This window comes from Triturus cristatus, chromosome 2_1 (genome assembly GCF_964204655.1).
Source record: "Triturus cristatus chromosome 2_1, aTriCri1.1, whole genome shotgun sequence".
Classification (NCBI taxonomy): domain Eukaryota; kingdom Metazoa; phylum Chordata; class Amphibia; order Caudata; family Salamandridae; genus Triturus; species Triturus cristatus.
The window spans coordinates 151,352,055-151,378,675 of NC_140581.1; the positions used below are offsets into that span (position 1 = coordinate 151,352,055).

The 26,621-nt window shown below is 46.2% G+C and overlaps 1 protein-coding gene across 1 annotated transcript in view; it reads left to right on the forward strand.

The window, feature by feature from the left end:
• PIK3C3 (phosphatidylinositol 3-kinase catalytic subunit type 3) overlaps positions 1–26,621 on the forward strand; it is an 855,016-nt gene that overhangs the window by 349,805 nt on the left and 478,590 nt on the right. Inside the window, exon 11 of the mRNA XM_085629033.1 lies at positions 4,951–5,105. Within this exon, the coding sequence (XP_085485159.1) occupies positions 4,951–5,105 (155 nt within the window). The remainder of the gene's footprint in view (positions 1–4,950; positions 5,106–26,621) is intronic.

Genomic DNA, 26,621 nt, shown 5'->3' on the forward strand with positions numbered 1-26,621 from the left:
GTCCCGGCGGAGCTCCGGAATCAGGCGGCCATTTCTCACGGCACCTGGCCACGCCCCCGTTAAAAGCATTGTTAAAACAGAACTGAGTTCAGCCTTACCCCCACACACACTTTGGATTCAAAGTTTGCATATGCAGAATAGCTGAAGATTATAACATCACTATATTCACCTGTCCAGGACAGACAATCTTATGCTCTACCCTTCTTCTGTTGCATGTATATGATTAACAAAAATTCCAAAGTTATTAACTTCAGTGGGTCTGTTGTGCGCCTCTGTGCTGTAGGCAACCAGACATAGGTGGTTGCTGACACTGGTGGTTGCTCTTCCAACTTCATCTGTTAAGAATTGGTTCTCGTCCAAGACCTGAGTTTCTTTCAAGGGGATGCGCTCTAGGAGATGCAGGCTCTTGTCACACCTTGCGTTTTGCATCTGATCTTTTTAAACTCTGCTGCAGTTCTTACAGGATAGTGCCTGCTCTCTAACTCCAAATAAGATCTTATTGGTTAAGGGGTTTGGCTCCTTAGCTTAGGGTCAGCCACAAATGGGGGTTTCTCATGCGTTTTGCTACTACGGATACTGTCTTACATGAGCACAGTTGTGTTTTACAACCTGGAGCCATGGCCCTTCTTCCATCCACACGTTAGCCAGCATCCTGGGCTGAATGCTCTCAGGGAATTCTTTTATCTTTACGTTTGGAATGACAAAGTCAAGCAGGTTGTTGATTCCATTGAGCACAGAAAAAGTGAAGTTGGGTCAGAGCTCCAGCCCTGCTACAAAGCTTGGTGTTTTAAGACACACTGCCGTTAGAAGAGTATTTTTCTGTATATCATTGTTGTTGAATTTTTACAGAATATTTACTTGCCTAAGGGACTTGCTGCTTCAGAAATCTACTTGCCCTATAAAAATCCACTTGTCGCATTTGACTTCACACAAGGAGCTCACAAGTTATGGCCGCATTTGCTTGTCAGAACTGTGATAACAGCTTGTCTGGTTATACCGGAGATCATAGTAGGCCAATGTTTGCATTGCAGCATGGCTCTGATAATACATCTTTCTGATTTTAAGGGTCTCTGAACAGAAGAGGCTCTATTTAGCCCAAATCTTTGAATGTTTATGAAGGGCTTTGTTTAAGATAACTTTCGAATCCTGGTAGATCTTTCTGAGTCATCACACACAGGACACCTGGACTAATGTTTAGAGGCTTTTTACTAGAACCAAACGAGTCCTGAATATGTGCAGAACAATGTTAGCAAAATCACACTTACCATGGCAATAGAAAAAACAATAACATAAATATTAGAAAGAAAGGTAAAATTATTTATTTATATTCCTTTACCTACAAAGTGTTTGCTACTTACGACTAGCAGTTAGAAAGTCTGCCATTTTGAAATGTAATACAATGTTTGCATTCCCTGTACTGGGGTGAATGTATGACATTGTTCTGCATTCTGTCCATCAACTGTTGTTTTTGCTTTTGTCACCCCGAGTGGGAAGGGTATGCCCAGACGTGGGTCCCGTGCTCTCCATGCCACTGGAATCAAGCTATCCTGCCTGAAAAGGGGTGAAACCCCAAAACCGATCCTAGGATGCTTGTTTCCAGTCCAGGGAGGACCTGGCTTGGCAGTTCGAGCTGGACTGTTCCCATGAGGCATAGGGTCAAGACGGATTTGCATATGGTTGGGTTCAAACTGGAACGGCATGGTGAGCAAAAAAACGATGGATTTAGGCCCAGATCTCTGTACTGGGGTGAATGTATGACATTGTTCTGCATTCTGTCCATCAACTGTTTTTTTTGCTTTTGTCACCCCGAGTGGGAAGAGTATGCCCAGACGTGGGTCCCATGCTCTCCATGCCACTGGAATCAAGCTATCCTGGCTGAAGAGGGGTGAAACCCCGAAACCGGTCCTAGGATGCTTGTTTCCAGTCCAGGGAGGACCTGGCTTGGCAGTTCGGGCTGGGCTGTTCCCATGAGGCACAGGGTCAAGACTTATTTGCATATGGCTGGGTTCAAACTGGAACGCATGGTGAGCAAAAAAACGATGGATTTAGGCCCAGATCTCTGTACTGGGGTGAATGTATGACATTGTTCTGCATTCTGTCGATCAACTGTTGTTTTTGCTTTTGTCACCCCGAGTGGGAAGAGTATGCCCAGACGTGGGTCCCGTGCTCTCCATGCCACTGGAATCAAGCTATCCTGGCTGAAGAGGGGTGAAACCCCGAAACCGGTCCTAGGATGCTTGTTTCCAGTCCAGGGAGGACCTGGCTTGGCAGTTCGGGCTGGACTGTTCCCATGAGGCACAGGGTCAAGACTTATTTGCATATGGCTGGGTTCAAACTGGAACGGCATGGTGAGCAAAACAACGATGGATTTAGGCCCAGATCTCTGTACTGGGGTGAATGTATGACATTGTTCTGCATTCTGTCCATCAACTGTTGTTTTTGGTTGATGCCAAAGGCAAGCTCTGTGGAAGGCCGCGATATGACAGATGTCCTTGGAGAGGTAATAACCCTTGAGTGAAAGAATGCCCTCTCTGGCTGCTGCCGAGTATGGAGTCCTATTGGCAGCTCTTTTGCGCAAGGACAATGAGAAGATGTGCTAGTGAATCTGATGCTGTGCCCAAATAAAACACTATATTATATCAGTGTCTGTCTGTCTGTCTGTCTGTCTGTCTGTCTGTCTGTCTGTCTGTCTGTCTGTCTGTCTGTCTGTCTGTCTGTCTGTCTGTCTGTCTATCTATCTATCTATCTATCTATCTATCTATCTATCTATCTATCTATCTATCTATCTATCTATCTATCTATCTATCTATCTATCTATCTATCCATCTATCCTAAAAAGCCAAAGGTTAAAGTGAAGTTACAGTTCACTTCAGTTATAACACCTCAACGTATATTTAAAATACACCTCAAAAATTTACTTGATAAACGATGGGTAAAGTCTAGTGATTTTCCAAATTAAAGTTGAAAAACCACTGACATTTTGAATGTGAAATATCTGAGAAGCACAATCCAAAACTGGAACAACAGCCATGCATTACAAATGTTGGCAATCATCTAACAATGATGTTACATATTACATTATCTTTACCACTTTACCAGAGATAGCTATAAATGAACTAGTTGGAGTAGCTGTTGTTATTGGTTTATGTATTGTGAAGTCATAAGGATTGCATTTAGTGTGTGAGTACTGAATACTTAGTATTTTCATTTTTTCTAAGTGAATTAATGAAAATTGCCAGGTCTGTGGGTCCAGGTTTCATGAAACTTGTGATTAAAACCATTGTTTAATAAATAATTTAATGTAAGGTAGGTCTCTGGGGAAAACTCACATTGTACCTTGGGTTCAAGGTAGGTTCACATTGGCAACTCATGCCCTCCCCATTTCCCTAACAACCCCCCCCAACAACATAGTTCTGAGTGCACCATGTTGAGAATGGTGGCCATATATATTTGCTGGCCAGCCAATCAGTAATAATAATAATAATAATCCACATTTGTAAAGTGCGAACAATCACCTGTGAGGGTCTCTAGGCGCTGGGGGCCGTCGGGAAGATTAAGCAAGCTACTGCCCAGAGTCACATGGTGCTGGGCTAATCTGCCGCCGGCGCCGGGGATTGAACCGTGATCCCCAGATTCCGGAGTCAGTCACCCTGGCCGCAGCGCCACATCTCTTCCCTAACACACAGCGGATCAGCAAATTCACTGCTCGATTTGCAAATCTGCAATGAAGGACAGAAAAAAAGGCTCCCCAGTACAAGGGGGTGATTTTATTTTTTGATTTGAACTTGCAAATCCTCCATGGGTTCGTGAATCCACGGATGATTCTCAGTTTAACAGTCTAGGCAGCTCTAAATTTAAATCTCCTCAGGCCCGACTGGGTACCTATTTAAAATAATAATTTCTTGAAACTACAGAACTGAATTACACTAAACCAAAAGAGCACACTTTTTGAGTAAAGTTCTACCTTCATGCGGAATTTTGTTTAATTCCATTTAGCTGTTTTATCAGTGTCGAGGAGCAAAGAATTATCTGGGAATTAAAATGGGAACTAGCACTTTTGCGACTCCTGACTCCCTCTTTTCTTGGACCTTGCTTGATGGATCAGCACACCACTTGCCATAAGAAAAAACCTACGTTTGTTGAGATTCATCGAATGGTGCCAAAGTTACTATGAAAACAAAGAATGCCTTTGCTATGGAAGCTGTGACTTAACTGGCACTATTGCTGCCAGTGGTGTGTATGTGTACATATATTATGCCACCGTGTAGTTATGGTTCAGCCCTTAAAAAGGCATGTTTTGTGTGCTTATCAAGCCAGGCAAGCCTTTCACTCATCCGTGTGCTGCGGGGGATGAGTGAAGGGCTTGCGAAGCGAAAGTGGTTGGGCACACAACAGATTGGATACATGGCAGGCCCTGCAGAGTGAGGGTTGGGTAGCCACAGCAGATTCAGCAAATGGCCTGGCCCTGCAGCACACAGCCAAAGACCACGTGCAGCTTGGGTTGGCAGCCATGGGGGGCTGGGAGCAAGACCTAGTCTCAGGCCCCACGGAGCCCAAATATTGTGCGCAGCAGGATTTGAAAATTAACTACATTATTAAAAAAACATTGAAATTCACCCCAAAAAAACGCAGGTAAAAGCGAGTTCCGTTTCCAATTCAAACTGATCAAAGCACTGACCTTTACAAATGATGGTTAGCAGCGCACACTGCACATGCCATAACTTGGGCCACCCACATGCTCAAAACACCAATTTGACAAAGGCACAAAGAATAGTAATCAAAAGATGATGATGTATGTTGTGTGCATTGAAGGTGGAAAATAAAATCATTAGGAGTTATAAGAAACCTTTAGAATATTGCTGTATTTGACTGTTCAACCTTTCGCGATTTGTAACCTTTTCCTGGCATTGTCTCACCTCTCCATCACGTCTGTGGTTATTTCAATCACAGGATTTATTGATGTACTTACTGCAACTAGTTCAGGCTCTGAAGTATGAGAACTTTAATGACATCAAGTCCGGATTGGAGCCAACTAAGAAAGACCCGCAGGCCTCTGTGTCGGAGAGCATGGCGTCTTCTGTCCCAAACCCTAAGGAATTCGATAGGTAAGTCAGTGGCTTGTCATACTGTAGGAGTACTTAATAGGGATTTCTGCCATATCTTGTGGGTGGTGCTTTGACGGAAGCGAGTAACTAAGAGGTTTGCAAATTCCTTCTAAATGAGGTTCACTGACTTCTGCTTTGCTGTGTGTGATCATAAGTTGAGCTCCAGAAGTGGCAGGTCACACACATATCAGAAATCGCATTCAGACTGAAATTGAATTGTTCCTCAGAATATGATGTTTCTTGTCTTGAAAATAGTGCATGTAGAGTGGCCAAGGGGATGACCAGTACTTCGCGCCCTTCGGTTCATTTTCTCATCTGAATGATAAACACATGTTCCCCTCCTTTATTACATTATTGTTAGAGTGGGGGCTCTTCCTCCTCTATCCATATGCAACCAAAGTGCCATGCTTTAGAAAAAATACCTCACGCGAAATGCCCTGATTTTATGTTACCGAGCCATCAGAAAAAAACAGGCCATAAAATTGTTTTTAACTCCCTGTCCTGCTAGCTGGTTTTCTACTCAGTAGGTGATCGTTTCATAAAGATTTCAATGTTCGTAAACCCCAAAGATGTAAGCAGTGCTTAATTTGTGCCGGTGGTTGGCACATTTTATATACGTTGCAGTGGTCAGTCGTACAGGTATTAGCAAAACCTTTTAAGCATTGTGATAGTTTTGTGCTCCTTGTTTTCGAGCAGTGTTCTTTCTAGTTTTAATATTCACCTGGAGTTCATGAACGATGTGTATTAATGTCTAGGACCTTTGATTTTATTTACCTCTAGGGTCCCTAGCTAAATTACCCCTGCCACCCTATCCCACTACCCACCCCTAAACCCTGAAATGACCTTTTCCACCCTTTATCAGAACCTACCACTTAACCCTAAAAGCAAGTGTTCGAGGCATATGAGCTGCAGATCACACACTGAGGATAAGATCGCCATCTGGTGTTGGGCTCGGTTGATTGCAGGTTGTTGTTGTCTTCGGAAGAAGCCTTTGGTCACGAGATAGGTGACTCCTCCCCTGGACAACAGTGCGCATGGGCATCCACTCCATCGTCAGATTGTTTTTTTCCGCCATTGGGTTCGGATGAACTTTTTTCCGCTCCAGCAGAAAACTTCCAGCAATCAATTTAACTCTTCAATCTTCATTCCATCGACATCGAAATCAACTCGGACCGGTTCCGGAAGCGGCTGATGGACAGGACACCCTTTAAAAAATGCCCCCAGTGTGGAGCGAAGTTCCCCCACAGTGACCACCACGAGGTTTGCAACCTCTGCCTGTCGCCGGAACACAACGAATCGAACTGTCCAGCTTGTGCCGCTTACCGTTCCAAGAAGACCCTCCGGGACCGAAGAGCTCGACGCCATATTATGACCAAACCAGCTCCAGAACCGGAGGACATCTTTGCTCAGGATGTTCCTGAAGATGACACCGAAGATCTCAAGATCGTGTCCGAGGCCGACGATTCCGATGACCTCATCACTCCAGGGCAGCGTGTGAGTACCACCCCCCTGCCCCTACCCCATCCAAAAAGACATTGGTCAAGACTCCGCCAGCTGGGCCCAGTCGCGACCGAAAATCCTCTTCAGAAGCCCCGCCCTCGGGCCCGGCTCCGAAGACATCTAAGCCTGTAGGTGGCTCGGGCTCGAGCAAACCTCATGTTATTGTACCTATAATACCTTCGGCACCGAAAACTCCACTGTCGGCACCGAAACAGGCTTCAAGACCGAAATCTCCTTCGGCACCAAAACGTTCCTCGGCACCGAAGTCTCCACCGGCACCGAAACGTTCTTCGACATCGATGCCTAAAAGTCCCTCGGCACCGAAGATTCCATCGGCACCGAAAAATCCATCGGCACCGAAGATTCCATCGGCGCCGAAAACTCCATCGGCACCGAAAACTCCGTCCACACCGAAGAAAGTTCATAAAGATCCGAAACGGCCATCGCCACCACCACTTTCGGAGCCGGATGAACTTTTTCGCCCAGATCCTACTCAAAAGCGGATCTACATTAATCCCAAAACCGGACATGTGACTGCAGTCCCATAAAAAAAAACGGAAGCTGGACATCACACCACCTCCAGCTCCCATACGGAAGAAGGACTGTGCTACTTCACCGCTTCGTCTTTCCTCTCCTGTGTTACCTCCTGACCCATCCCCCCCTCCTTCTCCTTTACCTTTACCATCTCCTTCTCATTCACCTCCTCCACAGGATGATAATGATGATTTAGGGGGAGGGGCGGACCCTGATTTATTTAATGATCCTCTTGATCCAAACGACCCTTTTACGTTCCCAGACACAGCACCAGTAGATGACTGGTCTTATCCAATACCTGACATGCCTGACCCCACTACCTACCCTTCCAAGCCCTCCCCTCCTGATGACCATTTGGGGTTTGGCCAACTCATAAATAGGGCAGCAACATTCCATGGCGTCACGATGCACACGGACGCCCTTGAAGAGGAATTTCTCCTCGATACTTTTGAGCAGTCACAAAAAACTGTTCACATACTGCCCCTGCCACTGAAGTCTTTAAAGACCCTGTTAGAGCTAGGGTTCTCAACCCCCGCATCGAAAAAAAATACAGACCAGCCCCGCAGGACCCTGCATACATTAAAGCTCAGCTCCCTTTAGACTCCTTGGTCGTGACAAATGCCAGGAAGCGTGTTAACTCACAGACAACTGGAGAAACGCCTCCCCCGGACAAGGAGTCTAAGCTTTTAGAGGCCTCAGGCAAACGAGTCGCCGCACAGGCGGCAAACCACTGGCGTATTGCCAATACCCAAGCCCTGTTAGCCCGGTATGATAGAGCGCATTATGACCAACTTGAGGACCTTATGCAACATCTGCCTGAGCCCTTTAAATCCCAGGCTACTGACCTCATTCAAGAAGGCAAATTAATATCTAATGCCTCCATTAAATGCGCCTTAGATGCGGCAGACACTGCTTCTAGGGCGGTCAATACCAGCGTCTTACTCAGACGACATGCCTGGCTCCGTATTTCCGGTTTTAAACCGGAGGTTCAAACCACAATTCTAGCTCAACCTTTCAACCAAGAGCAGCTATTTGGCCCTGCAGTGGACACTGCATTAGAAAAAATGAAGAAAGATAATGAGACTGCCAAATCTATGGGAGCACTGCTGTCTCCTCAAACCCGGGGTTCCTTTTGTCGCTCCTTTTATAGAGGAGCCTCCAAAAATCTGGGAACTGAGACCACGTCCACCTTTAAAAATTCTGGACAAACATCCCCTAACAGAGGATATTTTCGAGGGGGTTATAGGGGAAACAATAACAAAGGTCGAGGGCGGGGCAACAACAACAACACCCGCACCTCCCCAGCCACTAAACAGTGACTTGCCACCACTCCCCCCAGACCATTCCACTCCGGTCGGGGGGCGGCTCCAACAATTCCTACCTGTCTCGACTTCCATCACCACAGACAGGTGGGTAAGACAAATTATCCAGTCTGGCTACTGCCTCGAACTAATACAATCCCCCCCCAACATACCGCCCAAACAACGTCCAATGTCCTCACATCATCTCTCTCTCCTCAAACAAGAAGTTCAATCCCTGTTACAAAAACATGCGATAGAACCAGTCCCTCTTCAACATCACGGAACAGGAGTATATTCCCTATACTTCCTCATTCCCAAAAAGGACAAAACGTTAAGACCCATACTGGATCTCAGACTACTAAACCAGTATATACAATCAGATCATTTTCATATGACCACCCTCCAACAAGTCCTCCCACTATTACAACAGGGAGACTTCCTCGCCACATTGGACCTCAAGGACGCGTACTTTCACATCCCTATGCATCCCGCTCACAGAAAATATCTACGATTTGTAGTAGATGGGCAACACTATCAATTTACAGTTCTCCCATTCGGAGTAACAACAGCACCCAGAGTATTCACCAAGTGCTTAGCAGTCGTGGCAGCGCACCTCAGAAGACAACAGATCCATGTCTTCCCCTATCTGAACGATTGGCTCATAAAAGCCAATACTCACCAAAAATGCGTTCTCCACACTCATCGCACTATTCAAACCCTCCACAACTTGGGATTCACTATCAACTACCCCAAATCCCATCTACAGCCCTCCCACTTACACCAGTATCTAGGAGCAACCATAGATACATCCAAAGCCATAGCTTATCCCACCACTGCCAGGATAACCAGTATACAAAATCTCATCTCTCATTTTCAAACTCATCAATCTCTTCCAGCAAGAGTGTTCATGCAGCTCCTAGGCATGATGGCGTCATGCATCTCCATAGTCCCACACGCACGACTTCAAATGCGTCCCTTACAGGAATGTCTAGCACAACAGTGGAACCAAGCTCACGGACAACTTACCGATCTGGTGTTGGTGGACAGTCGCTCACTTCGCTCACAGAAATGGTGGAACACCATCAACCTGTCCAAAGGGCGGCCGTTCTTAGAGCCTCTTCCACAAGTTGTGCTGACTACCGACGCATCTCTCACGGGGTGGGGAGCCCACCTCCTTCAACATACCACTCAGGGCAGATGGACCAGTCAACAAAAACTGCTCCACATCAATCACCTAGAACTCTTAGCGGTGTTCCTGGCACTAAAATCCTTTCAGGTACACCTAAAGAACAAAACTGTCCTCATACGCACAGACAACATGACGACAATGTATTATATACAGAAGCAAGGGGGGACACATTCTCTCCAACTGTCCCAACTGGCACAGCAAATCTGGAGATGGGCAATTCCCCAAAACATCTACCTGTTAGCAGAACATCTCCCAGGAATCCACAACCAGGTGGCCGACCTCCTAAGTCGCCACACACAGCAGATCCACGAATGGGAATTACACCCCACGGTTCTACTCCCATTCTTCCAAAAATGGGGACAACCAGACATAGACCTGTTCGCCACTCCCGAAAACACAAAATGCCCAACCTTCGCCGCCAGGTTTCCACACCCACAGTCGAAGGGCAATGCCCTATGGATGAACTGGTCAGGCAGATTTGCATACGCTTTTCCGCCTCTCCCACTCGTTCCATTTGTGGTACGCAAACTGAAACAACAGTCGCTAACACTAATTCTGGTAGCTCCCACTTGGGCACATCAACCGTGGTTCACCACACTTCTGGAGCTATCTTTAGTTCCACATCAAAAGCTACACCTCTCCCCGGATCTATTAACCCAGAACCATGGAGAAATCAGACACCCAGATCCTCAAACACTGAACCTAGCGATCTGGCTCCTGAAGTCTTAGAGTTCGGGTACCTCAACCTCCCTCCAGACTGTATGAATGTCATAAAGGAAGCCAGACGACCTACTACTAGAGCATGTTATGCCGCAAAATGGTAACGATTTGCCATCTACTGCGCTAATAATGACATACATCCATTGGATGCTTCCATCCAAAACAGCATTTGCTATCTACTACACTTGCAAAGATGCAATTTAGCGTATTCCTCTATACGTTTACACCTAGCAGCCTTGGCAGCCTACTTGCAAAATAGGCAACACCTGTCCCTCTTTAAGGTACCAGCCATCAAAGCGTTTATGGAAGGTCTAAAAAGAATTCTTCCCCCAAGATTACCGCCTTCCCCAGTGTGGAATCTCAATGTTGTTCTAACAAGACTTATGGGTCCCCCATTTGAACCTATGCACAAATGTGAATTACAGTTCCTAACATGGAAGGTAGCTTTCCTTATCGCAATCACTTCCCTACGAAGAGTAAGTGAAATACAAGCTCTTACACTAGAGGAACCTTTCTTACAACTACACCGTAACAAAGTAGTTCTTAGGACAAACCCTAAATTTCTTCCAAAAGTGATTTCCCCTTTCCACCTTAACCAATCAGTAGAGCTACCGGTCTTTTTCCCTAACCCAGACTCCGTAGCTGAAAGGGCCCTACATACCTTAGATGTTAAAAGAGCCTTGCTTTATTACATCGACAGGACAAAACCTTTTTGAAAGACAAAACAACTCTTTGTTGCTTTCGCACCACCTTATAAAGGCAATCCCATCTCCAAATCCGGTATAGCCCGGTGGATAGTTAAGTGCATCCAAATATGCTACCAAAAGGCTAAACGTACTCTTACAGTTCCCCCTAGGGCGCACTCCATGCGTAAAATAGGGGCTTCTATGGCCTTCTTAGGTAACATTCCCTTAGAAGACATTTGCAAGGCAGCCACGTGGTCTACCACGCATACCTTCACTAAACACTACTGTGTTGATGTGCAAGCCAAACAACAGGCCTCAGTGGGCCACGCTGTCCTAAAAACTTTATTTCAAACTGCTGCAACGGATACAGGTGACCACCGCTAAGGGGAGACACTGCTATATAGTCTATCCTCAGTGTGTGATCTGCAGCTCATATGCCTCGAACGGAATATGCTACTTACCAGTATGCATCTGTTCTTGGCATGTAGAGCTGCAGAGTCACACACGCCCACCCGCCTCCCCGGGACCTGTATCTGTTCCAGCATTTGTCTTACTTAGACGTTGCACATGGACATCCTTTCTTTTCATTCCTATACACTCCATCTTTTCCCATCATGGCGAAAAACAATCTGACGATGGAGTGGATGCCCATGCGCACTGTTGTCCAGGGGAGGAGTCACCTATCTCGTGACCAAAGGCTTCTTCCGAAGACAACAACAACCTGCAATCATCCGAGCCCAACACCAGATGGCGATCTTATCCTCAGTGTGTGACTCTGCAGCTCTACATGCCAAGAACAGATGCATACTGGTAAGTAGCATATTCCTTACTACTCTTTGCCACAACCCACCACTAAACCCTAAAATTACTCTTATATCACTACCCACCCTTAAACCCTAAATCTAGCCTTACCGTTAAGTATGTGTGTGTGTGTGTATATATATATATATATATATCGATATGTAGATACACACCTTATATACTTGTGTTGTAAAGGCTGTTTACTCCAGTAGTGGAGCTTTCATAGATTCACATGCTTGAATCATTCCCCGTTGTCATGATGGTAGTCCCTGGTACATTAAATAGTAGTAGTATTGATAAAGGTAGACTGATAGGACTACACTAGAACAGGCCCAGGCCTCATAGTTTATTAACCTATTCTAGTCATTATTAAAAAACAGACCCAAGTTTTCCCTTTGCCAATCAGCATAGACCACCCTCTAGAACACCCCTAAGAGAAGCTCAGAACCTCAGATTTTCTTTCGCATGGTGTGCTAGGGAGTCTCCTCTGAGCTCTGCTCAGCTTTTCCTATCTTCAAGAAGATTTTCTAGACTTCAACTTTCAGGGAAGTTACTTTATTTGTTATATTATCCCAAACCAGATATATTGCTGTTATTTATATCTGTTGTTGGCCGCAAATCTGACTGAGTCATGCAGAAAAGGCAAAAAAGTCTCTCTTCAGAGAGTGTGCCACTTGTCTGAAAAAGAGATTGTATTTGGAAGACCCTCACAAAGAGTGCATTTATTGCTTATATCCTTCTCATAAGGCGTCTAACTGCAAGATATGTCTCACCTTCTCGAATAAGATTCTCAGAGACCGTTAGGAAAGACTTCTTACTTGGCTCCAAAAAATGAAGACCGGTTCTGATCCTGTGTCAGACTCAGAGAGTGAGCAGTCTACTTCATCAAAGATTTCCTGCAAAAGAAAAAGGGATTCATCGCACTCTGTCAAGGAACCCCCACTCAAAATGTGCCAAAAAAGCCTCTCAGGATGTCTCCTCAGGGCACAGTAAGGGGTCTCTCAAGAAAGATCAGCCTTATAAGTCTGTATCTGAACCAAAAACTCCACCTTCAGACCTTAAATTGACTTTTAAAAAGCCTTCTTCAGAACCATGGACAAGTACTCTGCCACTCAAGATGGATTTGCCATCTTGTGCATGCTCCTCAGGGACATCGACATCATTCTCCACAGCCTTGTCAGCGTTGACGACATCTCTGTCGCGTCTATTCATTCCTGATTTCGTCAACTATCCCTATTGCATCATCGACGAGAATCTCATTCACAAACAAAAACACCATCGCCGACGAGGACACCATCGTCGGCGAAGACACTGTTGTCGACTAAGACACTTTCATCGAGGTCGCCTTCGATGATATTGATGTAGACTAAGGCACCAGTGTCGACAAATTAGGCATCGACGAGGTAGAAAATGTCGCAGGAGGAGGGCCCACTGTTGATCCCATCGCGGTCACCGCCGACGCAGCTGTCGACGGAAACTATCTCACCAAAGAAGGCTCTTAGATCACCAACACAGGACCAAGGGATAAATCACCATTGCCAATGACTATCGTCTCACCGAGGGAGACAAATATTACCCCAGAACATACATCACCAAGTAAAATTACACCTCTTTTACCCACTCATCTTCTGTAAGAAGAAGACTCGGAAGAGGATGGCCCCTTTGGACCTGCATATAGTCCATCAGATTTGCATGTCAAATATCAGCTAGAAGACGATGAGGAGCAGGAGTAAGATGGATATGGTCAGGTTTACTATGCACAGCCTGAGCCAGGCCGCTAGTACTATAATCAGGAGATGGTGACAGTGCCTTCTGCTTTAATTTTCAATCTTCAGTCAATGCTTGAAGACTCCTGCCAACGTTTCCCACCTACAGTTCCTGCTGCTGTCTCTCCTCCTTTAGTGGGGTCACCGGTGCAAAGATCCACTCCTACCAGACTGTCTGTCCCAAACACTCCGCAGTCTGTTCCTCTCCAGGAAACAGTTTCTTCAGACGGAGAACATGAGGTGGAAGCACTTTGCGACACGGGCACAGAATGGAATAATTATCTCTCTGCCTGCTTCACCAACACCTCCACCGGTAGACTCTCCACCAGAGGATATAGGCGGATTTCATAATCTTCTAGAGCGGTCAGCAAAAAGATTTGCTTTACCACTTCCTTCGAAGCAATCCGACTATTTCCTTTACGAGTTCAAAGAACCGTACCATAAATCTGTTAGAGCCATACCAATTATCGATTACATCTGAGAAGAGGGTATACGGATTATGAAGACTCCAGCATCCATACCAGGAGTGCTTCCACGCCTTGACAAAAAATACAAAGTTACAGACAATGCATCAGCGTGCCTTATAGGACATCCGAAACCAGACTCAGTGGTTATGCAGGCAGCTCAACGCCGCTCAAAAAAATCCGGTAGCACCCCTTTCGGCTCCTCCTGATAAAGATGGCAGGTGTCTAGATTCAATTGGAAAGAAGTTTTCATTAGTGTTAGCATTGACAGTGAGAGCAGCAAATTCTCTGGCGATTTTAGGGCGATATGATCGCCAGATGTGGTCCGACATTGCTCCCTAGGATGCTAAAGAAGAGGCGAAAAAGATATTACACGAAGGGGAAAGAGCATCCAATGAAATAATAGATTCCACCATGGATGTTGCCATCACTGGTTTCAGGCAGTTGGCAGGAGCCACGGTTCTCACAAGACAGGGCTGTTTACGGCCTCCTCATTCCCGCCTGAGGTTCAAAATAAAATCTTGGACCTCCCATATGATAGAGAGGATCTCTTTGGGAGTCAAGTGGAAGTAGCCCTCAAATCGTCCAAAGAGGACACAGATACCGCCAAGTCTTTGGGTTGCTCCAATTTCGGAAACCTCCTTTTCGACAACAATCCTATAGGGGAGGCTATCCGCAATACCGATATCCCATGTACTCATCAAGTCACCAGCCTTATCGTTCCCACTTCCAACAAAAACATCCTCCGCAGACATCCTATGTTAGAGCAAACAGTGGAAAGTCAGCACGACCAGACAAGGATGGGGGCCATAGACAATATCATCTCACAGGCTCTGGCTCCAAATCCCTCACCACAATCTCATCGTTTGTTCCCATCCAAAACTTGCAACCGTACTGGAAACATTTCCAACCGCCTTTTCCAATGGCAAACCATTACAACGGACAAGTGGGTCCTACGTCCAATAAAATGTGGACAACCATTGGAATTTATCCAAAGACCACCCACAACCCCACCACAGCCTTTTCACCAAAACGCCTCACAGCTCTTCAACAAGAGATCAAGATAATGCTCTTAAAAGGGGCAACAGAAAAGGTCCCAGTCTATTAGAGGGGGAAAGGTTCTACTCCCGTTTCTTCTTAATCAGAAAGAAGTTAAGCCAGTGCCGACAAAATTTCAACCTCAGAAGCCTCAACCTTTACCTGAAAAAGCAATCCTTTCAGATGATTTTTGTGCTGGAGGTTCCCAGTCTTCATATTACATGACATCATTGGACCTCCAAGATGCTTATTTCCACATACCTATTCATCCAAAGCACAGGAAATATCTGAGGTTTTTGGTTGCCAGATGCGATTTTCAGTTCAAAGTGCTCATGTTTGGCCTCAAGTCAGCACCCTGGATTTTCATAAAGTGCCTTGCACCAGTTGCAGCATTCCTCAGGCAAACCCAGCATCAGGTCTTCCCGTAAGTTGGACGACTGGCTGTGAAAGGCAACTTCCGTGTCAGCATCAACACAAGCCTGCACAGATGTTTTCATTCAAATGGGTCTCACTTTCAAGCTGGAAAAGTCTAAGTAGATCCCATCACAAAAGATTGTATTTCTAGCAGCAAAGCTAGACACGGGGTGCTTAAAAACATATCCTGCGGAAGAGCGTCAACGACTACTTCTCAGGCTGGCGGCATCCATAAAAGGAAAAAAGTCTTTCAGTCCGATTGTACAATTCACTCTTGGGAATGATGTCTTCATGCATACCTCTGATCCCATTTTGTCGCCTCAAAACGTGACCTATCCAAGAGGACCTGGACAAACAGTGTGCACAGTCCAAAGGCTCGTTCGACTACATGGTCAGGGTAACCCCACGAATGCTAAAGGCCTTAGAGTGGTGGTTAGACAAGAACCATCTGTCTGTAGGGCTGTCTCTCAAGCACACACGACACCCTTTGTAATCACCACAGATGCATCCCTGGAGGGCTGGGATGCTTACCTCCAAGAACTACAAGTGAGCGGCAAGTGGCATCGGACTCCAAGTCAATCACACATAAACATGCTGGAATTGCAAGCAGTCCATTTAGCCCTTCAAGCCTTTCTTCCCAGAATACAAGGTTCGTTGGTGCTTGTCCGAACAGTCAATACTACATCAATGCATTTCATAAACAAACAGGGCGGCACACAATCTCGTCTACTTTCAAGAACGGCACAGAAGTTATGGGTTATGGGCTATAACTGACAAAATCTGCCTCCGAGCGGAGCATGCTCCAGGAATACAAAACACGATTGCGGATACACTCAGAGGCTCACAACATTGTGCCAAGAGTGGGAACTACACCAGCACACTCTGCACGAGATCTTCAGCCGCTGGGGCACCCCGGAGTTAGATATATTCACAACTCTCCAGAACCGCAAATGCCGTTACAATGCAAGCTGGCATCCCCAACTGGGGTCATGGGGGAATGCCTTTTCAAAAGCATGGTCCAACATCTTTACCTGCGCCTTTCCCACCACTCCTCTTCTCTCAAGAGTCATCAGGAATATAAAGAACGAGCCCTGATAGTGGATTCTCATTGCTCCAGCATGACCACGTCAACACTGGTACACGGAACTGCTTTTCCTCTCTCAGGTTCTGCAACCTCCTCATGAGTTACCAGGGAGAGATCCTACATCCGGATCCCCGACTCCTGCACTTATCGGCATGGCTCCTGAATTCAATTAGTTCCAGCATTTGAACATTTTTGACAACTGTCGAGCTATCTTGGCCAGAGCAAGAGCAGATAGTGTTGCAGGGATTCTGCTGATACACAGAACTATGCGAAGAACCCCAGGACCTCAGTGAATTGTGGTGTACCAGAAACTCACCTCAGAACCCAGAACCCAGTATCCGGCTAGCATAAGTGTCCCATTCGTTATCCGAGATTTAGCTCGGCGGTCCCAATGAATAGACAACCCAGAACAAGCGACTCAGTACATACTCAGGAATGGTGGGAATCGGAAATACCTGTTCGTATATTATTCTCACATCAGTCCACAACAATAATCAACAGAGACACGTTGTAAATAAAAGGGGTTTATTTTTATAGACCACGTGTCCTAAGATGCAGTACTTTGGCTAATACAAGCAGACAAATGATTAATATCAAAACCAGCAACATAGTTACAATACCATAGAATATAAAAGGGGTGATCATATTATAATGACAGTGGATACTACCACCTTCCCTTTACTAAGAAGCTAATATTATTATTATGCTAATAGAAGGTCTCTTAGGCTTGAATAGGGGACCCCATACCTCAAAGATCAGCTTAGTGAAATCACATCACAGGAGCATCCGGAGTCTTCTCGCAGGAAGGCTCGTCTTCGGTCTGAATAATAAACATGATGTCTGTGATATTAAAAGCATCAACTTTCAGGCATTTGCAGCTGCGCGTGTGTTATGGCTAAATAGTGGGCCGATCAACCTAGAGTGAAAAACATGCATTGTGTAATAATCCAGACTATTTGTCACACCGTGTACAGACCAAGGTCGCTGCACAGAGCTTTGGGATGGTAACAACAGATTGCTCTTGTGTGAAGCAAGTCTCGAGTCAGCAGTTTGTTTTAAGAAATAACATGTAAACGCAGTGTCGTGTGCAAAAGCAAAAAGATGGCTTTCTAACATCTAACGTGGTTATGCTAACTTAACAATGCCTGTACGTATTCAGAGAGAACTCACTACACGCCCCCTTGATCGAAGCACTATTTAGTAGGCAAGAAAAGAGAGAACGCAGAGTTCAATTTCGACAGAGCAGAACAAGGCGTAACCAATCCAAAGGTTCAGAATGAGTTAAAGTCTGAAACGAAAAAATTGAAAAGCAAAAGGGGAAAACAGTGGTGTCCGAAAAAAAATATAATTAATTAAAAAAAACTCAAAACAACCATCAGGGAGAAAGCAAAAAAGAAAAAGGTAAATGCCACGGCAGGGTGCTGTCCAGGAGCGTCAGGCGCCAAGGACGACAGTGCAGTCAATCCATGAATGTATAGGCAGCATATGTGGCAACCGCCTCCAACAAAAAATCATTTGCAGGGCCAGCGAAAGTCTCAGCCATCCAATCCATCAACGAAAAGGAGCACACGTGTTCTTCAATCAGCGGAGCTTCCAGCACGATCAGAGGGCACCCGGAATGTTCCTCCAAATAGCTCATAGCCAAGAAGTTGTAGGCAGCTGTAGAGATGTCCCAATTACCCAGGATCCCATGTGCTGCTCCACAAGCCATTATCCGGACACCAGAACAGGTCAACTCGTGAGACACTAAGGGCCTCATTAGTCGATCGAAATCCGGCACCGGAGACACCAGGCTGGTCAAGCACAAATCCAAAGGCCATTCAAAGGGGCAATCCAGGCAGTGAAGCACAGGCTGCACGCAGGTGAAGTAGCAATACCGGAAGGATAATCCATATGCCAGGCTTAATGTCGCCAATGGCAGAGTTCCATAAAAGTCAAGCATCCTATCCCGAAGAAGATGCAGGCGGGACAGGTGCACGTGTGGCACAGAAGGAGCAGCCATTCCGTAGTATGAAAAGGAAAAGCAGCACACCCGCCACTAGTGCCAGAAGCAGCGGAACACCTCCAAAGATGCTCGAGAAAAGTGAATGAAAAAATCCCGGAACCACACCAAAAATAGTTTGGAAAGAGGTCACGAGACCCGAGCCCACAAGTTTAAAAAAATGAGCCAGGCCGGTCGTGGACGAGGCATTGAAAATAGCTTGGATCAAAGAGCCGAAATGTAGGGGGAGGTCAGTATTCAGAAGCGCCTGTACCTCAGTGCGCGTATTAGCCACGTGAAGGTCGAATGTTTCACGAGATGAAGTCAAAGACACCTCCTTTTGGGACAATAGGGCTCTTATTCTGCTCAACTTGTTGAACTCTGCTTTCAAGGTTGGAATCGAAGGCCAGATGGAAGCATCCAGCCGCCCATGCGGGGGTGGAAAGAGAACATTATTGCAGCAGACCACTTTCTGCGAGACAGTTACTATATACGGGATTCCCACTAACATCCCACAGCAAGCTTCACTATTCAAAATCAAATAACTACCGTTAGCAAGCAGTGTGAAAGAAGGCGTAATCACAGGCACTGGGACACCTCGTAGGATGCAGGCTAAGTTCGGTGCTTGTACATTGCATGCGCCGTGTAATTGAATGTGCCTACATACCAAGGAATGGTCTGGTGACGTGGTACATTCCTCGCCTTTCAAATAAACCTCAGTCCCGTCCCTAGTACAGCGATACGTAAAGGGGAGGGACCAAACCTCATGTATGAAAGCGGTGCCCAGCGGTTCATATCTACCCAAAGCATAATGTTTCATACAAGACGTAAACTTAAAAAGCGCGAAAGGTAGTGTTATCAATCCGTGTGCTAGCCACGTAGCCGAATTGATCTCTGCTACTGAGAAGGGCAACGGTTCTAACTTTTCAATATGCAACAATGAATATGTAGCATCCTTCATGGACATAAATCGCTGCTTGTCAGTAAGGTTAAAGGGAAGGAATAACGATGTAGTGTTCAGATAGTCCCAAGGGACCTTCCCTGCCTTCAACGTCTGCAACGTCCATGCAAACTGCATAACAGAACGCAACTGGTTTTGACCATGATATAACACAGACATATCATCATGCACAATATCAACAACCGATGAAACAATATTATCTAATGTATAAATCCTAGAAGAGAGAGTGCTAATGCTATTATCTATAACGGCTAAAACCTTTTCCATGTTGGCTTGGTCAATAGCCCTCAATCTGGAAGCCGCCTCAATCTGTGACAACTTCCAGACTTCGTTGTAAATAGCATACGCCCACCTCTTGGTTCTGCCACCCACAGGACCCTTAACAAAATCATTCAAATCTATTTTGTCATGTAATTGTGATAAATGAACTTTGACAGACGCCAAAGTGGAATGTCGCAGCCAAGATTGACACAACTTGCCCACAGAGTATGTAGTTACAGTATGCGAAGAGTCAAACCGAGGGTCTACGCGTTCCTGAGTATACCCCGGTTTCAGTCCCAGAAAACGTCGTTGACAGATATCTGAACTGCTTTGCCAAATTAACCAACCCTCACTATTAACTTTCGAAATATTGAAAGATGTATTTGAAACTAAGGAGCGCAAAGCAGCAAGGGACAGATCTGTGTGGTTATCCCAATTGGGATAAGCGCCCAGATCCGGCACAGAAGGTGACTTTAATTGTTTAGAAGTAGCCAATCCAAAACAGGTGGTTTGGAAGATGGATGAATTTAAAAATAAAATATGATTTGGTATAAGACAGGCACGATGTAAAGCCTCTGTACCCTGTACCTGCCACGGCTTGGAACCCCAAACCGACTTTAGATCAATAGTAGCCTTCCATACATCATAACCTTTGATTGACAACTCGTCCATAAAGGACTTGGAATAAAGTAACTTTGTGTGTGTCAGTCTAACCTTTGCGGCAGACTCAGGCAGCACCTTAAAATAAAACGCTGCCGGGTCGGAAACACTGAAATCGGTAAAATATGAATACTTGTTAACTAGTGTTTGTGAACTTCCGAATTCGGGAGTAGGACAGTGTTCCCATTGGGTAAAATTTACAAAATTTCTAAATGTATTTGCTTTATGCAGGAAATGATTTCCATAATGTTGAAAACAATACTGTTCCGCATAATTAGCCGCATTTTCGTATAAATCTTCAGCATCAAAAGCGGCATAATATTTCAAATCAGAAAACAGTGATTCAATGGCGTGTACATCCCAATCATCAGAACGTATGTTCTGCCTAACCACATCACCCATAGAAACACGAAATACATTAGGTACATTAATGACCTCTGTAGGCCCATGAATTTGGAATTTAACAGCATCCCATGCGATTCCATCCAAGACGGGCCAGGCAGTAATATTCACAAAAGTCTGGTCCCTCTTCATGACGTGGGACGAGGAGTGGGGGGCCAAAGTTCCATTGATAAGTCTAATTGTCGATCTCTCACTCAGATAGTGGCCATCCACAAGACGGAAAAAAACTATCACGAATCCAATGGACATAAACAAAAAAATACTGAAAAGCAACAGCCAAATGTATGTCCAAGGGGCAATCAAAAAATGTCTCTTAAACCAGCTGAAAAAAACAGCAATGTTCGATGGGGGGCTTAAGGGCAACGAGTTAGTGTCAAAGGAGAAACGGGACTGTCCAAGCGCCGTAGATTGTAAAACAGGCGAGGGACCACGTGTAGGATAAGCATACTCAGTCTCTTCGGGCAAACCACCAGCCGATGGTATCAACAAGGGATCAGTAACCGATTGCATCTCGATGGCAACATCAGGCAAGGTGTTAGAAGCAAGAGTCAACATTGAATTTCTCTGCATCGTCTGGCATGAAACTGCTGGAGTCATGCTAAGAAGTATCGGCCACTCGCTGAAGTTTGACATTGTCAATAGAGATGTACCTGTTTTCTTTGCGACCAGGAAGTGGAGGTAAAATGACTGTTCTTGTACCCTGCACTCCAAGCACTGGAACTGGTGCACGATAAGAGGGGCCGAACTCCTTCTTGTTCTCCACCTTCTCACGGACCAGATCTCCAACTCGGGGTAGCCAGCCGACTACCGGAACCTGAACTTCAACTTCAGATGTGGAGGGCAAGTGTTCCTTCGATAGAGTGTCTCTGGCTTCCTGTAGAGTCTGTAAAACAGCACAGTGATCATCTACGTCAAAGGGTGCGGTCGACGCCGCCATGTCTAGACCATCAAGGTCTGGTACAAACATTCTGATTCCGAAGAGCATCATGTACGGGGTCCGCCCACCCAGAGACCTTCTAGGGAGATTATTAAGTGCACGTTGGACGTTATACAAATGGGCTAGCCAGTTCCGGCCTGTGCCTAAAACACGGGCTGTCAATGATTGCTTTAAGTCACGGTTCATTCGCTCCACCACACTATTACCCTCAGGTCGGTAGGGGGACGAAAATTTGACTAGGACCCCCAAATTTCTCATAGCCTCCTTGTAAGCCTTAGAGGCGAACGCAGGGCCCTGATCAGAATGGAAGGTACCACACGCAAAAGTTCCCACAAAGACACGCAAATCTCTGATGACAGTCCGCGAGTCAGCACTCCTTTGTGGCCATACCCACAGAAAACGTGTGCACGAATCCACTGCAACCAAGATGTACTTGTACGCAGTATCAGAAGAAAAAGGACCGCAGTGATCCAAATAAACACAACCAAATGGTTTATTGGATATGTACAACTGTGTTTGTGATGGGCGCGCAACAGTAGAAGGTTTGATCTGTTGGCAAATGTCACAATCAAGAACATAAGCGCGCGCTTGTTTATATAAACCAAACCACCAGTAACGTTGTTGTAGCAGGGATATTGTGGCTGACACTCCGGCGTGGGCTGACGCCAACCCCTCATGAGCAGCCAGAATCAGTGCGGGTCTGCAGTCCGCGTTGGGAATAATTCTGTCACCAACGTCGTTAATCCTCACTAATGGGACATTATCAGGACTTAAATGGTAAATGTAACGAGAAGGAAAACCCTTCGGGTAATCTCCTCCCTTCTCTGTAGCAGCAATAGCTGCCAAGATGTCATCATCAATCTTACTCTTTGATCTGGTAACTGCTGCCACTAAGTATGTAGCCACTGCTGTTTTTGCTGCCTCGTCAGCCAAGCTGTTGCCGACAGCATGGACACCAAGTCGCTGGTGACCAAGAGTGTGAATAACATTCACGAGAGGGAGACGTTCTTTAAAGTCTGCCACTCGAACCCAAAGCGTTTTATGCTTAATTGTACCACCTTTTGTGTCTCGATAGTCATTCTGAGACCAGAAGTGTAAATTGTCATTATAGGACTGGACACAGTAGAAAGAATCACTCACAATTAGAGTATTGACTCGGGGATCAGCAAACTCCAGTGCAAGCACTAGAGCCCGAAGCTCCGCCAATTGCGCGGTACAATCGCCCAATGACTGCGTATGCACTGCATCAGATTGGAATTCACCATTTACGAAAGTACCTACGACAATCGCGCAAGCCGCTGAGTAGGCGTGCTTTGATCCAATTGCGGGCTGCGCAGACCCGTCAGTGTATATGACACAATGGTATTCTTCGAGCGGGCGCAAAGACAGAGGAGCCGGATGAACGAATTCATACTGCAAGAACTCTTGAGTCTGTAATGAGGCATCAAAGATGTAGGTGACGTCTGGCGACGTCAGTGTTGTGGCCCATTGTATCCACCGAGGATGCAAAGCTTTAGAATTTGGTACACTTGCCTTTGTCACCGCTTCTAAGGCAGGATAGGGTGTTACAACCAGAATCTGTTTCCCATGTGACAGTGCGCGTTCTTTAAGGATCGCCATCTGTACAGCAGTCAGAACTTTTTCGACCGCGGAAAAACGTAATTCAGCAGAGGTGTACAAGTGGGATTTGTACGCAATGGGGACTGTATCGCCCTCATTAAACGTCAAATACGTGAAACCCACGGCGCCTGGCACTATTCTTATTACCAGGTTAGTGCGGTTATCACGTGTCAGCAAATATTGTGAAGCAAGAAGGTCAGCCTGTAAAGACTGTAAAATTTTAGAATGTTCCAGCTGCCAGCTAGATTTCGAAAATGTGGGTTGTACCAAGGCGTAAAGCGGCTTGATACGCTGGGCATAATCAGGAATGTACGTACGGCCGAAATTCAGAAAGCCCAGCAAAGATTGTAATTTCTTTAGTGTCGTAGGCGCACTCAAGCATGCGCACTTTTCCAGAAAGTGGGGAGCTAACCCCTTTCCTTCATTATTGAGCTCGTAGCCCAAAAACAACACCGTATATTCCGCGATGTGAGACTTCGCAAAATTGAATTTGTAGCCATAGTCAGCAAAACTCACTACAATATTGTCGACTCGAGACAGATGCGGCAACAGCTCGTCATCCGTGAGGTAGATATCGTCAACATAGGAGTATGCCTCGGGGTCTATTCTTTCTAAGAGAGAAACCACGCGAGCGGAAAAGACGCCAGGGCTATTTTTGTAGCCCATGGCTAATCTCGTAAACTGTTTTTGTTTTCCGCCCGAAGTAAACGCTGTCCACTGGCTACTCAGTGTGGACAGGTTATGGCTAAAAAAGCCATTGGAAATGTCAAGTGTCGTTTTAAATCGTTTACGCACGAGACTGTCGACTAGAGCCGAGCTATGTGTATTTTGTACCGCGCAGGTCCGGCAATGGGAGTTTAGGTGCCGGTAATCCAAAACTAAACGGTACGAGCCGTCAGGCTTCGTTACAGTGAATAAAGGGTTATTCATAGGGGACACACAAGTTTCAATTACACCCTGATATTCCAATTGTTCAAGGATCGCCGCGACGTGAGGTCTAGCTTCACGACGCATGGGATATTGGGGCTGAGGCTGGGGCATAGACCGCAGTGGAATCTCATGGCAGGGGGACAACCGGTCCCAACCCACTTGAGTACGATATACCGCTGGCGCAAGCGCCAGCGCCCATTCACCAGCGTACATTTCAGCTTGGTCCTTAGGCACAGTGTGCGCAAAGGACGGGAGGATTTTCTCCTCCCCTCTAGGAGCTTCCAAAATGAAGGCTGGGGGCCAATCTGCCTCCGCTAGGAGGATATCATAGGTGGTGGTCAGATTATCCCAAAAAATCCCTTTTATAGTACGTTGTATGTCACCCTCTATTAATAAGACTATTTCATAAAGTCTATCAGGGGGAGCCACTCTGGTGTCAGCTGTTTCAACAGTAACCAATACATCAGTTGCTGTCGCCGCCAGAAATGGACGCAGAGCTTGACGGACTATGGTAATTTCTGCCGCGCTGTCCAATAGCGTCAGCGCCCATGTCCGGTTCTGAAGCTGTGTCCGCACTATCTGAGGCATATTTTGCCGTCAGAGCCGCCACTTTCTTCTTCTGAAACGGGGGTTTTTGTCGAGCAAACTCGTCCTGCTTGCCTTTACCCTCAGTCTGTCGGGGTTGGTCACTCTGTTGTGGAGCACCCCGACCTTTGCCACCGCCTCCGCCACCAGACTGTGTAGCCGATGTTTCCTGTGAAGAACGAGGAGAGCGCGGTTCAGAAACCTGAAATCTATCAGGAGACTTAATAGTAGCACGATCTCGCAGATCATAAGTGCGTTCACTACTTGACTGTACGGGAGAGGCAGGCCGAGAGCCCTGTTTCTGCTGCTGCTTTCCCTGTTGCTTAGTCCGCCAAGGTTGTTTTGGAAAAATTGGCCGACCATCCTTACCAGAAGTTTCTGCCTTACCCTGCTGCTTAGAATCGGGATTTTTGATCACAGGCTTAACTCCTAAAGAGCTACGCCCCAAATCACGATATGCTTCCGAAATTATTTTAGCAAATTCCTGCGGCTTGTCCTCTTCAGCAACTTTCTTCAGTTCATTACGAACCTGAAAGTGCAACGCATCACCCTTAAGGTTTCCCATTATCATGGTAGCCACCAGGCCAAAATCTCCGAGGAGCCGCATCCCCAATTCTATCGCAGACTCCGCTCCATGGTCCTCTTGAACCTGTTTAATTATGGAGGGCAGCTGTAACATAGACGGAGTGCCAAAGCACTGCGCGTACGTCGCAGCAAAAATCTTACCCCAGGATACACAATCATCTATATGGGGAACTAAGTCTTTAGGCAAACTAATGGTGAGGATCCTGTGTTTTTCCACAGGAGTTGTATGCGGATAAACCGCCTCTATTTGGTCAAATTTTTCAGCAAGCCAAAAAGGATAATCATCCCTTGTGAGGGGGCGCTTGCCCATAACAGAATTGACCATAACAGGACTAATGACCACCGCGTGACGATCACTAGGTTGCCCCGCACTAACAGGCGCCCCCGCCTGTACAGTGCGCGACACATACTGCACCAACGCCCTATATACTGATATAAGGGCAGTGTGTAGTACACGCAATTCAGCCACCGTCACCGTGAGGTAACGGGGATGAGGCGTAAATCCGGCTAGTACCGGCCAAGTGGCCCCTGCAATTGATAAAGGGCCCATTCTCGGCGGTATAACCACATGGGGGAGGGCGCCATTAAACCAAATCTGATGTTGCCAAGCAGATATTGGTATCTCCTGTGTCCTATACGGCGCATAGTTAGCAGGCACGGCAGTAGCAGTGTAAGAATGAAAGGTATCGTCATCCCCACTGACTGCCGGAATCGTCACCCAGGAATAGAACAACTCAAACGGGTGAGCCGCATCGGCTCCCACTACAAAGATGACGTCCATGCCCGTGTCCGGCACCCCATACTGCGTCAAATGACGTTTCAGAGCTGCACGGCTGTGCGCCGCAATGTCTACTGCCATAAGGACAAGCTACACTTCAAGTATTTAGTAGCACAAGGGTTCAATAACCTTTTTAATGATCAAGCTTGAAGGAACCTATATCAATAGAACTAGGTAGGTTTAAATCCGTCAGACTTGTTATCCGGAAACAAGAATGAGGGTGTTGTGGACTAAAATGTAAGCACTACTAAGGCGTTTCAACTCATAGACCAAACGTTAGGTGCGCCATGTTGCAGGGATTCTGCTGATACACAGAACT